The sequence below is a fragment of the Procambarus clarkii genome, chromosome 22 (assembly GCF_040958095.1).
Source record: "Procambarus clarkii isolate CNS0578487 chromosome 22, FALCON_Pclarkii_2.0, whole genome shotgun sequence".
Lineage (NCBI taxonomy): Eukaryota > Metazoa > Arthropoda > Malacostraca > Decapoda > Cambaridae > Procambarus > Procambarus clarkii.
In genome coordinates this window covers 40,535,240-40,552,492 of record NC_091171.1, presented here as the reverse complement: position 1 = coordinate 40,552,492, position 17,253 = coordinate 40,535,240, and the positions used below count along the sequence as shown (strand labels likewise).

At 44.1% G+C, this 17,253-nt stretch overlaps 2 protein-coding genes across 2 annotated transcripts; one reads left to right on the top strand and one right to left on the bottom strand.

Moving 5' to 3' along the window:
* Positions 1-6,438: 6,438 nt before the first annotated feature.
* LOC138367540 (antifreeze protein Maxi-like) lies at positions 6,439-6,897 on the bottom strand. Its single transcript, XM_069329230.1, has one exon. The coding sequence runs from the start codon at positions 6,895-6,897 to the stop codon at positions 6,439-6,441; it is 459 nt and encodes a 152-aa protein (XP_069185331.1).
* Positions 6,898-13,191: 6,294 nt separating this feature from the next.
* On the top strand, positions 13,192-13,551 carry LOC138367539 (leucine-rich repeat and coiled-coil domain-containing protein PF3D7_0703800-like). Its single transcript, XM_069329229.1, has one exon. It carries the CDS (start codon positions 13,192-13,194, stop codon positions 13,549-13,551), a length of 360 nt encoding a protein of 119 aa, XP_069185330.1.
* Positions 13,552-17,253: the final 3,702 nt, after the last annotated feature.

Genomic DNA, 17,253 nt, shown 5'->3' with positions numbered 1-17,253 from the left:
ATTTTCACATAGCGATATAGGAGGTTTTAGCGCATTGAACTAATGATGCAAATTAGTGTATAATATAAACCGAATTTAAATTATTAATTACGTATCATAAGTTTAAGTTAAGAAAGAATCAGTGAGCTGAGAGGTGCATTTTAATCTTAACAAAATTCTATAACGCTCATAAACTAAATATAGTTGTAACTCTGGTTTGCTCAAGAGCGGTGGGACTACGATTCTCGCCATTGTCACGAGTCCCTGGCGATGGCATGATTCAACAGTTATGTTACACAGATAAGTATACCTTCATGGCTGTGTCGCTTGTAGAGGTGTGAGCTCAACTGGTGTCCGTCCAGGAGCTCCGGGCTTTATATGACTGACCAACACGGAGACCTGAGGGCGGAGTCCTCCTCCGTGATGCATCCCCTTCTTTCCGTGAAATTTAAGCAAAATATAATAACATGTTCCTTTGGACCATTCACTCAGTTTGTCTAGGTCATCTTGTAGCCTCCTACTATCCTCCTCTGTTTCAATCCTCTTCATAATTTTTGCATCATCAGCAAACATTGAGAGTGTGTCTCTGTGTGTGTACACACCAAGTTGTACTTTCGCGGAGTTGAACCTCAGCTGTTTGATTCTGCCTGTGTGTGCGTGTATGTGTATGTGTGTGTGTTTGTAGTCGTAATCCTTAGTGCTGATCCAATTATTGTAGTGACCCTTTTAAGTTTCCATATCTCTCCCTCCGCTCTCTCACACACAACAACAAGGCAAAACGTAAAGGTGGGTACAATAGCTTACACATTGGAGGGTGGAGGGTTATATCAATCTCCAGATGATGGGATACATTTGTCTGAAAATATATGGGCTATAATAAACTACTTAGTGAAGAACTGCTTATAGGTAAATCCATGATCATAATCACATCAATTGAGAACACATGCATTGATTATTTTTTTAGTTCTACCATGCGTTAGAAGGTCAAATTAGAATTAAAATCCACATGATACAGAATTACCATTAACAATTGTGGTAAACGAGTGAACTAAATGATAAAAGTAGTGAATCTGCTAGACGAGGGTAGACTTTATTAGTAAATTACTTATCGTCTGTAAGGGCTTTATCTGATATGAATTGAGTGCAGTTATGGATGAGAAAGTGTAACTTATACTCAATGGGAACGTTTTGCAGTTGAGTATACAATTAATATGACAGTATACTATAGTATACTAATATACTATATTAGACAGTGGTGTAAGCAACTTTGCATGAAAGTAAATGATGGCTTAAGACATTATATTTGCCCTTTTCCCTATATTTGTCCTAAGCTTGTGTCGGTCGCTAATCATCGCCTTGGGGTGGAAAGCCAGGAATAATCATTTGGCAATAATCATAAGGGAGTGATATAATGGGAGTATTAACCATAATAATCATAATCATAAGGATTATTCTCCCTTATAATCAAAAGGGAGAATAATCATCTCCCACCGGCCGCTGTGAAGCCCCGACGGCGCTCTTTTTAACAAAGATTGTGAATCTTACATTTTCTTAGATTATCGCCATTGTTAATAACCATTTTGTGAAGAATGTATATAAGGTTTGGAGGGCTTCTGAAACGTATTCAAAATTATTGATGAGATACTAATGAAATAAGGAACAGTAACAAACAAGTAGAGTTCAAAATCATGTTAATTGAAAGCAATATGACCAAGAAAGATGTATTGTCTAGAAACTAAACATGGAAAAGTTCTAAAGAATTGAATGAATAGTTGGAAGATTAATTTGTTTTCCCCCAATCGGGAGCTTGTACAGAAACCAAAGGTGCTAAATAAACAACGAGACAATGGCCCAAGATATGTAACTTCTTTTCCTTGGAGGCTAAGAATATTAGGGTCTTAGAACAGTGTTCTCAAAGCGGTGTTCTCAACACAGAGGATGTGGAATTAGAGTTGAACACCGTCAAAGCGGTGTTCAAATATAAATGGGATCATTCAGTTCCAAAACATTAATGAGATTAATGATTTAATGGGAACATTGAGGAGACTTTCTCAAACGTGAGAGAGAGAGAGAGAGAGAGAGAGAGAGAGAGAGAGAGAGAGAGAGAGAGAGAGAGAGAGAGAGAGAGAGAGAGAGAGAGAGAGAGAGAGAGAGAGAGAGAGGGAGAGAGAGAGAGAGAGAGGGAGAGAGAGAGAGAGAGAGAGAGAGAGAGACACAGACAGACAGACAGACAGACAGACAGACAGACAGACAGACAGACAGACAGACAGACAGACAGACAGAGAATAAGGAAAAATAGGCTACTGTGGAAATAAGTAAGAAGTTTCATACCACCGGAATAATGAAAAATACTTACATTATACACCTTTAACTTTCAAGTACATTACCAATTTCTGAATATTGATAGGAACCAAAGGTGTCAGATCAAGCAAATATATTAATTTCTACACACAAATCACTTAAACAAAATATGGAGTGAAACACAGAGGGAAAGTTACAAGGTATTAAAATAATAGCCGCAGCTGCCAGAAAGGATGGAAACTCTTATAATGAGGGACTTCAACCCCAAATATATAAATTAGACAGAATTAGAGGCCTGAGAGAAAGCACGGGAGGTATAGGTGCTTTGATCTGATTCTTAAACTCTGTTCGAAGCAACAAGTGAAGATGATAGTTATCTTGAGCTGATTTCGGGGCTTAGCGTCACCTCGGCCCGGTTCTCAACCAGGTCTCCTTTTTGTTATACACCCTCAGGAAGCTGCCCGTAGCAACTGTCTAACTCCCAGGTACTTATTTCCTGCTAGGTGAACAGGATACCCAAACGAAGTTAATTACCAAGCAATGCTTAGATCCTGAATCTGGTGTTAGTGTGGAATGAAGAAGGAATCATTGACATAGACGATGGGGTTAAAGAAAGATGAGTGTTCACGATCATCTATATCGATAATAGAATGTCTCTGTGTCTGTTCGAGGATGTACGGGCTATTCATGCCCGTGCCACCTCTTGGGTGGCTTAATCTTCATCGATCAATCTGTTTGAGGATGTGGGCTAGACACTAGGAGCCAGTTTCACCAAACTTCACCAAGTTTCGCCAAGATTCACCAAGCTTCACCAAGCTTCACCAAGATTCACCATGCTTTCAACGTTGATTTAAGGTTTCTCGGAGATGGCCATAGGCGGGTCGTGGTCGGCCTCTGTGTTTGCATGAAATGGGAAAAAATACTAAGTTCCAATCTCACTAAATATTATATTTTATCTTCACTAAGGTTCATCGAGCGTATTATTTGTACATGATGATTAACTGTTAGTTTGTAGAGGGTAAGGAAGGTGGTGAAGGGTAAGGGAGGTGGTGAAGGGTAGGGAAGGTGGTGAAGGGTAGGGAAGGTGGTGAAGGGTAGGGAAGGTGGTGAAGGGTAAGGGAGGTGGTGAAGGGTAGGGAAGGTGGTGAAGGGTAGGGAAGGTGGTGAAGGGTAAGGTGATGGGTATCCATTACGACTTTATAGCACTAGGAAGGGGTCAGGATGAGGATTTTGGACAGGACGGGAGGAAGCAAGGAAAGTGGTGAAGGGTAAGGGAGTGAAGGGTAAAAAGGTGGTAAAAGGTAAAGAAGATAGTGAAGGGTAAACAAGGTGGTGAATGGTAAGAAAAGTGGTGAATGGTAAGGAAGGGGGTTGAATATTAAATATTATGAGAATAATTATGACAATTAGGTGACAGGTTGGAGTAGTTAAGTAACAAGTTGGAACAATTAGATCACTACGTGGGGACCATTAGATGACAAGTTGGAACAAACTATGAACATCAAACCTCTACCACAGAATCATATTCACGACAGGCCAGAGCTGCTGTGCAATGTTAGTTACACATAATCATTATTAGATACTATGTTGCACAGGACGCTACATAGCCTTCCAGGCCTGACGCCTTCTATTGATTGTTACTTTAGACTGACATTCAATCACAGAGATGAAAATATATTGAAATATATTTTCCTGCCGTTCGCCATGAGACGCAGGAATAATGACCCGTGGTGCAAGCGCCTTCGTCAATTGAAAAAAAAAACAAGATTGAATAGTATAGATATGCAGGCGATGAGTCACAATAACGTGGCTGAAGTATGTTGACCAGACCATACACTAGAAGGTGAAGGGACGACGACGTTTCGGTCCGTCCTGGACCATTCTCAAGTCGATTGTGATACCTTACCTACCTTGAGGCTACCTTGAGGTGCTTCCGGGGCTTAGTGTCCCCGCGGCCCGGTCGTCGACCAGGCCTCCTGGTTGCTGGACTGATCAACCAGGCTGTTAGACGCGGCTGCTCGCAGCCTGACGTATGAGTCACAGCCTGGTTGATCAGGTATCCTTAGGAGGTGCTTATCCAGTTCTCTCTTGTACACTGTGAGGGGTTTGCCAGTTATGATGAGGACAGGTAGGGACAGGCATTAAATAGGCTAGTAGTATAGATATATTCAAACTAGTATAGATATATTCTTCGAAATTGATACTTGAAATAATTAATTTCAGAAGCTAATTCACGAACATGGAATGAAAGTGACGACGTTTCAGGCCGTCCTGGAAAGAAGGCTTCAGGAATTAGAGCTGAAAACTGTATCAAAACACAACACAGAAGACAGGATAATTACCTTTAAATGCATTAATGGATGTGATAAGTTCAAGACAGTTTCTCCGTCAACAGGCAGAGCCAGACAGCTCAAGCTTCTGAAACCACAAATAGACAGATCAGCAGACACGCATGCACGCACTTTCCTTAGATTAGGCATTCCTCCACGTCTGCCCCCCACTCCCCTCGTCCCTTTCCCCTATTCATCACCCAAGCCCTCCACACCTCTTTCCGAGCCTCTAAGTCCTACTGAGTCTCCAAGCCTCCCCATCCCCTCGCATTGACTTCTCCTCTGAACATCTCTCAACCTGGTCAGCATCTCTAAGACTCCTCCATCCTGCTATTCCGGGCTTCTATCCTCTCCTTCCTGAGTGACTACGCCTCCTGCGCCCCCTAGACGTCATCCACTCTGCGCCATTAGGAAGTACTTCTGCGCCATTAGGAAGTACTTCTGCACCATTAGCGACCTCTCACCTCTCCCTTCCCTGTCTCGCCCACTATCGAGGAGTATTGGTCTGTCACCATCCGAAAATATTCATCAATGTCACATACATCAATGACATAGATGAGAATATTATGAACCACAACATCAAATTTGCAGATGACACGAAGATCTATGGTAAAGTGGGACATGGCAATGCTGTTGAAGCCTTACAAAGAGATCTACATGAACTCCACAAATGGTCAGAAGACCGGCAAATGCTTTTTAATATTGACAAATGCAAGACCTTGCATGTGGGCACAACAACCCGCGCCGCAACTACCAAATTAATAACATCACATTACGATAGATTGATAAAGAAAAGGTCATTGGAGTCAAAATCCACCACTCACTGAAAGTTGCACAACAGGTTGGGGCAGCAGTCAAATAAGCTAACCAAACACTTGGAATAATCAAGCGTACCTTTGACTTTAAGGAAAAGAAGGTAGTGATTCCATTGTATAAATATCTGGTGCGTGCCCATTTGGATTACTGTATCCATGCACGGAGACCATCTCTTCAGATAGATATAGCTGCTGTGGAGAAAGTGCAACACCGAGCAATAAAAATCATTCCAGTACTGGCATGACAGGGTTTGCTGTAGTGTTGCTTTTTCACCCTCAGGGTTATTATCCCATGGAACCGCCTACCTGCCGAAGCCGTAAATTCCAAAACTCTGTTAATTTTTAAAATCTAGCTGGGGGAAGATCAAGGTAAATGAGGGGACCTTGGACAAGCTGCCGGCTTCCTGTCCTCGGCGAGGCTACTAGTGTTAGTGGCTCTCAGGTAAACTCAGGTAAATCCTGAGTTTAGTTAAGGCCCCGCTCCTGTGCCCTTAAGTCCACTACGGGCTCACCATAGTCCGTGCTACTTGCAACTTTTTTGTTCCCAGTAGCTGACTCTTAAACAACACAAATAACAACCTGGAAGTGGCACCGTCATAAGCAAGGTGCCAAAGCGCAAGCTAGATCCCATGGCGTGCTTGCGTGCGCTTGCGTGCGTGCGGTCGTGTGCACGGCAGGCAGACTTTCACATAATGTTGACGAGTCAAGAACGGAACAAAATACTTTCGATTGGTATTGGAAGTAAACATTTTGGGATTTTTAATAAAGTACTCATGTCATGAACCAAAGTTATAAAATCCCGAACATGTTATTAAAATTTTGTAGTTTAAATCTAACAGCGATTAATAACTATGAAGAGAGACGACACACACACAACTTATGAGTATCATCATTTCCTTGACTCTACAAGGCTTCATTATTTTTGGTCGTTTAGTTGCATGTGAAGCCTCGATACTCCAACTCATGGGAGAGTTGGCGTCCGCGTTTCAATCTCGGCACCTAAATTCTCGTTGTCAATACACGAAGGTGAGATAAGACACGGAGGGAGTGACGCGGGACATTCTGGGCCAAGAATCTGCTCTATCTGCCGCCAGATCAGCAGCATCTCGTGCCGCCAGATCAGCAGCATCTCGTGCCGCCAGATCAGCAGCATCTCGTGCCGCCAGATCAGCAGCATCTCGTTCCGCCAGATCAGCAGCATCTCGTGCCGCCAGATCAGCAGCATCTCGTGCCGCCAGATCAGCAGCATCTCGTGCCGCTAGATCAGCAGCATCTCGTGCCGCCAGATCAGCAGCATTTCGTGCCGCCAGATCAGCAGCATCTCGTGCCGCTAGATCAGCAGCATCTCGTGCTGCCAGATCAGCAGCATCTCGTGCCGCTAGAGCAGCAGCATCTCGTGCCGCCAGATCAGCAGCATCTCGTGCTGCCAGATCAGCAGCATCTCGTGCTGCCAGATCAGGCAGGAAGATCATCAACGCTAAGCTGAAATACTTTAAGAGTTCCAAAGCTTTGTCGGTGAAGAACGTTTGTTATTCACTGAAACGGTGTCTTTCACTGTCTATACCTGGGAAAACACTTTCATTGTTTTCCACAGGCATAATGTCTCTCCTCAACAGTGTTATCGGCACTGTTCTTGCTCGCTGCCAAGGCCCTGGTTGGTCTGTGGCTCTAGAATTTAAGCGATCATTGTAACAAGGCAGATTGCTTCGTTGTTTATTAAGCAACAATGCTTCACCCACGTACTACAAATACAAATAATCACTAACAGAACCTAAACACCTAACCTGACAAGTGCCCAAATATGTACAATATGATAATATATAATAATATTAATTTATATTTAATAAAATTCCTGTTTTGAATGAACAGCATGTTATAATTGCTGAATGCGTCTTTGGGGTCGACCGCTGGATGGAATGGACTTGGTCCAAGGACGGGTTGGGTGGTGAGTCGAAGACGCTCCGCGTCCAGTGTTTCATTCCCAGCTGATTTATGGGGTTTAGATTTTAATTTCTTCATGGTAAAAAAAAACTTATATTCACATTATGTACATATGAGTGCAGGTTTAGTGCACAGTCTCTTAGCCTGGAGCATCTATCCTCTACACTGTAGAGGATAGATGTTAGTCTGTAGAGTCTACAGACTAACTTCCAGAAACTCTTCTGATTTCCAATTTTCTTTGCAAGCAGCAATGGGTCAGTCTGCAGGTCACACAGTTCAAGCTGAAGTTCTGGTAACTGTGTCTTCACATTAACTACCATGGGGTTTGTTAAGTAACAGGAGACTGGGTTTCAGTTTTCTAAAGTCAAAATCTTTTCACACACTCACTGGATAAATTATAAATTTAGGTGACGAAACACGAAAAGTCTGACTAAAAATCATCTTCCACGATTTCACGACAGAAGATAAAGTGTGCAATATGCCATATGTCCAGTCAGCTCTAGTTTATTATAACAATTTTTCTTAAACCAACATTGTGATTGTTAACGTTATCCCATGATGTATCAAAGACCCTTCAACTACCAGCCGTGGAATGGGTATTGAGTGAACTATCAACCCCATGATGGACATATAGTGCAATACCACCCATTGAGTGGTTATATGGTACATGGGAATTATAAAAAATACAGAATATATCTTCAAAGCTCAGATGCATTTCGAAAACGTTTCTATGTGTGAAGGTTCTGTGAAGTAACAAGTCATGCCAAAACTCGTGGTTTTGAACGTATGAGCACTTGGCACCTCATGAAGTCAATACGAGTGATAGTGAGCCCATCACAGGATGGAGACGAGAACCCCGCCCTCAGGTCTCCGTGTTGATCAGTCTTATAAAGCCCAGAGCCCCTGGATGGACGCCAGTTGAGCCCACACCTCCGCAAGCGATACAACCATGAAGGTATGCTTGTCTGTGTATCCTGGCCCAGAAGAGTACAAGAGATACGTTTATATATATTCCTGTAAAAGCAACTCGGAGATCAAAAGATTCGTCCGTCAATTCAATGATATTGATCTAAGGATGTAAAAGCAACAGTTCAAGGCACGATAAACAGTAATACTTGAATATTAGTAACCCACGTGGAGAGACGGGCAGTCACCAGGTTGCATCACTCAGCATTTCTTGTTCATGTACCGTGGAGAGCGTTCAAAGCACCAATAGTAGCTTCAGGATGTCTCGTAGTAGACGTCAGTGATGTATCTTACTGGATTATTTTGTTTTCTAGACACTAGTGCTGTTGCTGTCGGTGGTGGCAGCTGCTTCTGCACTTCCCGAGGGGGGCTACGGTGGGCAAGGACCCGACGGGCAGGGATCGGGTGGGCAAATATCCGGTGGACAAGGCGGCCAGTTCTCCTCAGCACCCGCACGATATGGAGGACAGGGAGGCCAGTACGGCTCCGCCCCCGCCAGCTACAACTTCCAGTGGGACGTCAACGACCAGCCATCAGGCAACTTCTACGGTCACGGAGAGCAGAGGGACGGAGACAACACCCAGGGCAGGTGAGTCTACGGTCACGGAGGGATAGAATGAGATAGAGGGAGGGATAGATAGAGATAGAGGGATAGAATGAGCACAAAGCGCTCTGTGGCTTTGAGCCAAACAATACCACACAATTTATCTCTAAGGAATGAAACGCTTTTAGTATATTTCATATTTATCTGCCAGAAGAGGGTCTTAATACACATTCAGCTGTTGTACTAGGGAAGGAAAATATTCTTAGGAATATTCCGTTTACTTTCATAAAAAAAAGCATTTAGACATTACAAGTGACCTGGTCACTTGCCAGCCAATACAAACACATTACTCTGTTGACCAAATATAGTTTTTTTTAAATAACAAAAGTTAACATTAACTTTTCGTAACATGTTATACATACTAAATGACCTCATAACTCGCTAATCCTCTTGTCTCTACCACAGTTACTATGTCCAGCTGCCAGACAGTCGTCAACTGAAGGTTGAATACTTCGTTGACCAGTTCGGTTACCACCCCACCGTCACCTTCGAGGGCGATGCCCAGTACCCCAGCGGTTCCGGTCAAGGTAGCGGGTCACAGAAGGGCTACTACCAGTAGCAGATCCTAAACACCCTTCAACTGCTTTCTTATTGTTAAATATACAGTGATCTAACATCTAACCTCAGCTCACTTGTTAGTTAAAGGTAAGGGGGAACGTAACATAAACAACCCTAACCTAGCCTAACTTACCGTAATAATAACAAACGTACCCTAAAATAACCTAACCTAGCCTAACTTACCCTAAGAATAACAAACGTACCCTAAAATAACCTAACCTAGCCTAACCAAATCAAACCTTACCACACTTATTCTATCCTAACCTTTCATAAATCAATAAAGTCCACCTAAACCCAACCCAATCCTAACCTAACCTCAGGGCCACGTATGCATGTGATCATGGCAGCTCTGCCATATTTACAAACGAAATCTGATCACAGTCAGGTCAGGTCTCCCCGTAGGTCTTGGGGCTATTGCTTGCCACATCTTTTCGGATAATGTAAATATGAGTTCTCAAAATTGTTATAAATATATATAAGTATTAATAAACTGTGATGTTACTAATGATTCCTTTCACACACGCACGCACACACACACACACACACACACACACACACACACACACACACACACACACACACACACACACACACACACACACACACACACACACACACACACACACACGAAAAAAGCTAAAAAAACGCTTATGGTGGAACATAGGAAGCGAAAGAACTTTGTTACAGAACATCAGCATGAGTTCAGGATGGCAAGTCCTGCCTCACATAATTAATTAAATTCTACGATCAGGCAGCAAAAAATCAGTGAAAAAAAGAAGGGTGGGCAGACTGCATATTTTTTAATTGCCAGAAAGCCTTTGACACAGTACCAGATAAGAGACTAGTGCACAAGTTGGAGATGCAGGCAGGAGTGAAATGGAAGATACTCCACTGGATGAGGGAGTACCTAAGCAACAGAAGACAGCGAGTCACTGCGAGGAGTGAGGTCTCGGAGTGGCGAGGCGTCATCAGTGGAGTCCCACAGGAATCAGTCCTTGGACCTATACTGTTTCTGATATATGTAAATGATCTTCCAGAGGGAATAGACTCTTTCCTTTCAATGTGTGCTGATGATGCAAAAATTATGAGGAGGATAATTGCTATAAGATTAACACAGATGAAGATAGCATGAAGCTACAAGATAACCTATACAAACTGAAGGAATGGTCCAACTAAATGGATCAAACTGAAGGAATGGCTACTAAAATTCAACCCAAGTGAATGTAAGGTAATGAAACTAGGTGGAGGAAATAGGAGGCCGGACACTGGATACCGAATGAGAGATGAAGTCGTTCACGAAACGGACAGAGTAAGTAAGTAATTATCAAAGAAAGCACCAAGCCGGGAAGGCTATGTAGCACCATAAAACGGAGAGAGTACTATATATATGTACTATATATACACTATATATGCACAATCTAGTTGATATCACACCAAACTTGTCTCCTGAAGCCCACATCAAAAGAATAACATCGGCGGCGTAGGCAAGGTTGGCTAACGTCAGAACAGCCTTAAGAAACCTGTGTAAGGAATCATTCAGAACCTTGTATACCACATATATAAGACCAATCCTGGAGTATGCGGCCCCAGCATGGAGCCCGTAACTTCTCAAGCACAAGGCGAAGCTGGAAAAAGTTCAGAGGTATACCACTAGGCTGGTCCCAGAACTAAGAGGCATGAATTACGAGGAAAAGCTGATTGAACAGCACCTCACGTCACTGGAAGACATAGGAGCTCGGGAAGACATGATCACCACATACAAAATTCTCAGGGGAATTAACAGGCTAGACAAGGACAAATTATTTAACACGGGTGGTACACGCACAAGGGGACAAAGGTGAAAGCTGAGTACCCAAATGAACCACAGGGACATTAGAAAGAACGTTTTCAGTGTCAGAGTACTTAGTAAATGGAAAACACTAGGCAGTGATGTGGTGGAGGCTGACTCCATACACAGTTTCAAATGTATATATGATGGAGCTCGAGACGTTCAGGAATCTGTACACCAGTAGACTGGCGGTCGAGAGGCGGGACCAAAGAGCCAAAGCTCAACCCACGCAAACACAACTAGGTGAGTACTACTAGATGAGTATACCCACACACACAAATGGCAACATATGGCTGTTTGACTTTAAACCGAGCAAATATAAAGTAATGAAAATAGGTGTAGGGAACAAGAGGCCAGATACACGGTACCATTTGTGGGAAAAAAATCTTCAAGAATCGGAGAGAGAGACCTAGGGGTTGATATCACGCCAGACGTGTCCCCTGAAGCCCACATTAAGAGGATATCATCAACAGCATATGCCAGTTTGGCAAACATAAGAACGGCCTTTAGAAACTTGTATACCACATATGTCAGACCAATCCTGTAGAATGCATCTCCATTATGGAGTCCGTATCTCGTCAAGCACATGACTAAATTGGAGAAGGTTCAGAGATATACTACCAGACTAGTACCCGAGTAGAGGGATATGAGCTACGAGGAGAGACTGTGGGAACTGAACTTTACGTCGCTGAAAGACAGAAGAGCTAGTGGAGACATGATCAACACATACAAGATTCTCAAAGGAATTAATAGGGTGTATAAAGGCAGTTTATTTAACACAAGGGACACAGGTGGAAATTAAGTAGCCATTGAGACATTAGAAAGAACTTTTTTAGTGTCAGAGTAGTTAACAGATGGAATGCATTAGGCAGTGATGTGGTGGAGGCTGACTCCATACACAGTTTCAAGTGTAGATATGATAGAGCCCAATAGGCTCAGGAATCTGCACACCAGTTGATTGCCAGTTGAGAGGCGGGACCAAAGAGCCGAGGCTCAACCCCCACAACCACAATTAGGTGAGTACGCATACAGTATATGTCGTACCAAGCTGCGCCCGGGACTCTTTCCCTCCCTCCCCATATCTTCCCTATCTCCCCATTCTCTCCCCCCCCCTCTCCACCCTCTCTCTCATCTCTCCTTCCCTCTCCCACAACATCCGCTCTCTCCTCCTCAGCCCCTCCCCCATCCTCTAGCCCAAACACTAAGGCTCGACGGTCTCGCTTCATGCAGGTCGGCGTTCAATCCCCGACCACCCTAGTGGTAGGCCGCCATTTCTTTCCTCCTCCCTATTTTAAATCTTATCATTTCCTTGTGCCATATAGTCGTAATGGCTGAGTGCTTTCTGATAATTACCTTAAGTATATTTTGTTATTGGTTTACTGAAGACAATTTGTGGTAGAAATTGCTGTAAATAATGGTTAATATAGCGGTAAACTTACGAGTAATAGTGAGGTAGGCACAGAGCTGATATTGTGATGGGCCGAAGACTATCTTAACATTACTTCGAAGCTTGATTCGAAGACAAAATACTCTAGGTGACACCTGTGTGAAAGACCTTGTAAACACCTGCACAGGAAACGGCGCCTGCATAGGTAACTATCCCTAGGTGACGCCTGCATAAGAAACGAAGGCTAGATGTGACCGTCGTCGGGCTAGAAGCGTGGCTAGATGCCATGTGGTCCCGCACTCTAGCTCTTGGCCACGTATTGCCCGTCCGGCGGTTGCTAACATCATGCATCCGTCACAGTGAATTCGGGTTGTCTCCACTTAGGGCACTTAGGATCAGAACGGACCGCCGGTGCCTCCCACTAGGACGGGAATCTCCTTCCTCTGTGACTGAAGTCATGTAGATGTCAGTCATTGGTTCCCATGTTTAGATGGGAGTTCACCATCCTCACTTCAGAGGAGGGACTGCAGAACGTGGTGGAGCCAGATGGTGAACTTCAGTCCGTGGTGGAGCCAGATGGTGAACTTCAGTCCGTGGTGGAGCCAGATGGTGAACTTCAGTCCTTGGTGGAGCCAGATGATGAACTTCAGTCCGTGGTGGAGCCAGATGGTGAACTTCAGTCCTTGGTGGAGCCAGATGATGAACTTCAGTCCTTGGTGGAGCCAGATGGTGAACTTCAGTCCTTGGTGGAGCCAGATGGTGAACTTCAGTCCTTGGTGGAGCCAGATGGTGAACTTCAGTCCGTGGTGGAGCCAGATGGTGAACTTCAGTCCTTGGTGTAGCCAGATGATGAACTTCAGTCCGTGGTGGAGCCAGATGGTGAACTTCAGTCCTTGGTGGAGCCAGATGATGAACTTCAGTCCGTGGTGGAGCCAGATGGTGAACTCCAAGACCTTGGTGGCACCAGATAGTAGGCTCCAGACTTTTGTTGTCATTTCGAGACGGACTTAAGACCTCTCCCCGCCTCTTCCTCCGCCGACCCGGCAGACTTATGCGTGTATGTGTTTATGCACCTCTTCCATTCACTCCCCTTCCTGTCTCTATACCCTTCCTCCTCCTCTTCCTTCTCCTCCTCCTCCTCTATCCTTCACGATACATTCAGTGATGAGTGAACACATTTTCGGAATTAATGGATTTGCACATGAGTGGGAATGGGTGGATAAGTACATGAGTGGGAGCGGGTGGATAAGTACGAGTGGGAGCGGGTGGATAAGTACGAGTGGGAGTGGGTGGATAAGTACATGAGTGGGAGTGGGTGGATAAGACCATGAGTGGGAGTGGGTGGATAAGTACATGAGTGGGAGTGGGTGGATAAGACCATGAGTGGGAGTGGGTGGATAAGTACATGAGTGGGAGTGGGTGGATAAGTACATGAGTGGGAGCGGGTGGATAAGACCATGAGTGGGAGTGGGTGGATAAGTACATGAGTGGGAGTGGGTGGATAAGACCATGAGTGGGAATGGGTGGATAAGTACATGAGTGGGAGCGGGTGGATAAGACCATGAGTGGGAGTGGGTGGATAAGTACATGAGTGGGAATGGGTGGATAAGTACATGAGTGGGAGCGGGTGGATAAGACCATGAGTGGGAGTGGGTGGATAAGTACATGAGTGGGAGCGGGTGGATAAGACCATGAGTGGGAGTGTGTGGATATAAACAGGAGATACATTGAAGGGGCAATTCAAGTTTCCTCATATTCTTTCATTTTATTGTTCTTACATAAATATACAAAAAGAATTCCGTGAAAATGTTTATTTGTTTTAAGCCCAGAAATATATCGACTTCATATAAAAGGCTAAAACCTACATCAAATATTAATAGAGTTCCATTTTTCACTCAATAACGTATTCAGTCTTCGATACTCTCTTGGGCTTATGGTTGAGATCGATGATCTATGGTTGAGATCGAGGATCTATGGTTGAGATCGAGGATCTATGGTTGAGATCGAGGATCTATGGTTGAGATCGAGGATCTATGGTTGAGATCGAGGATCTATGGTTGAGATCGAGGATCTATGGTTGAGATCGATGATCTATGGTTGAGATCGAGGATCTATGGTTGAGATCGAGGATCTATGGTTGAGATCGAGGATCTATGGTTGAGATCGACTATCTGTAGTTGAGATCGAGGATCTATGGTTGAGATCGAGGATCTATAGTTGAGATCGGCGATCTATGGTTGAGATCGATGATCTATGGTTGAGATCGGCGATCTATGGTTGAGATCGAGGATCTATGGTTGAGATCGAGGATCTATGGTTGAGATCGAGGATCTATGGTTGAGATCGAGGATCTATGGTTGAGATCGAGGATCTATGGTTGAGATCGACGATCTGTAGTTGAGATCGAGGATCTATGGTTGAGATCGAGGATCTATAGTTGAGATCGGCGATCTATGGTTGAGATCGATGATCTATGGTTGAGATCGGCGATCTATGGTTGAGATCGAGGATCTATGGTTGAGATCGAGGATCTATGGTTGAGATCGAGGATCTATGGTTGAGATCGAGGATCTATGGTTGAGATCGATGATCTATGGTTGAGATCGAGGATCTATGGTTGAGATCGAGGATCTATGGTTGAGATCGAGGATCTATGGTTGAGATCGAGGATCTATGGTTGAGATCGAGGATCTATGGTTGAGATCGAGGATCTATGGTTGAGATCGAGGATCTATGGTTGAGATCGAGGATCTATGGTTGAGATTGAGGATCTATGGTTGAGATCGAGGATCTATGGTTGAGATCGACGATCTATGGTTGAGATCGACGATCTGTAGTTGAGATCGAGGATCTATGGTTGAGATCGACGATCTGTAGTTGAGATCGAGGATCTATGGTTGAGATCGAGGATCTATGGTTGAGATCGAGGATCTATAGTTGAGATCGACGATCTATGGTTGAGATCGACGATCTGTAGTTGAGATCGAGGATCTATGGTTGAGATCGAGGATCTATGGTTGAGATCGAGGATCTATGGTTGAGATCGAGGATCTATGGTTGAGATCGAGGATCTATGGTTGAGATCGAGGATCTATGGTTGAGATCGAGGATCTATGGTTGAGATCGAGGATCTATGGTTGAGATCGAGGATCTATGGTTGAGATCGAGGATCTATGGTTGAGATCGAGGATCTATGGTTGAGATCGAGGATCTATGGTTGAGATCGAGGATCTATGGTTGAGATCGAGGATCTATGGTTGAGATCGAGGATCTATGGTTGAGATCGATGATCTATGGTTGAGATCGACGATCTATGGTTGAGATCGACGATCTATGGTTGAGATCGAGGATCTATGGTTGAGATCGAGGATCTATGGTTCAGATCGACGATCTATGGTTGAGATCGACGATCTATGGTTGAGATCGATGATCTATGGTTGAGATCGAGGATCTATGGTTGAGATCGATGATCTATGGTTGAGATCGAGGATCTATGGTTGAGATCGAGGATCTATGGTTGAGATCGAGGATCTATGGTTGAGATCGACGATCTATGGTTGAGATCGACGATCTATGGTTGAGATCGAGGATCTATGGTTGAGATCGACGATCTATGGTTGAGATCGACGATCTATAGTTGAGATCGAGGATCTATGGTTGAGATCGACGATCTATGGTTGAGATCGACGATCTATGGTTGAGATCGACGATCTATGGTTGAGATCGACGATCTATGGTTGAGATCGAGGATCTATGGTTGAGATCGAGGATCTATGGTTGAGATCGAGGATCTATGGTTGAGATCGAGGATCTATGGTTGAGATCGACGATCTATGGTTGAGATCGAGGATCTATGGTTGAGATCGAGGATCTATGGTTGAGATCGAGGATCTATGGTTGAGATCGAGGATCTATGGTTGAGATCGAGGATCTATGGTTGAGATCGATGATCTATGTTTGAGATCGATGATCTATGGTTGAGATCGAGGATCTATGGTTGAGATCGATGATCTATGGTTGAGATCGAGGATCTATGGTTGAGATCGATGATCTATGGTTGAGATCGATGATCTATGGTTGAGATCGACGATCAACCAGACGTTGCGGTGCCCTTTGTGATGTTCGGTTGTCGGGGTCAAGAAGGGCTGGATAGGGTCATGAGGTCCCTCCAGGTCAGTTACTAATGACCTTTTCCCTGGATGCAACACACAGAGTATGTGTCTTAACTCCAGGGGTATTTATATAATGCTAAGGTGAACAGAGGCATCAGGTATAGAGGAAAACGTGCCCAACTGTCTCCCGACCGGAGATAGAATCCGGGGTTCCCAGTTGTGAGAGCAGGCAAGTTGGAAAACATTTGATAATAAACCAGACCTTCGTGGTTACTAATCAACCAATGAAGAATATTCTTATCAAACACATAACAAAAATATGTATAGCTGTTCAATTTTATGTTAAAAAAGAAAGATTATATATCTAGCCAAACGTGGCAGCGCGCGCATGCGCCTGTCGGCATGACTGCCATTGTAACCCCCCTCCCCCCT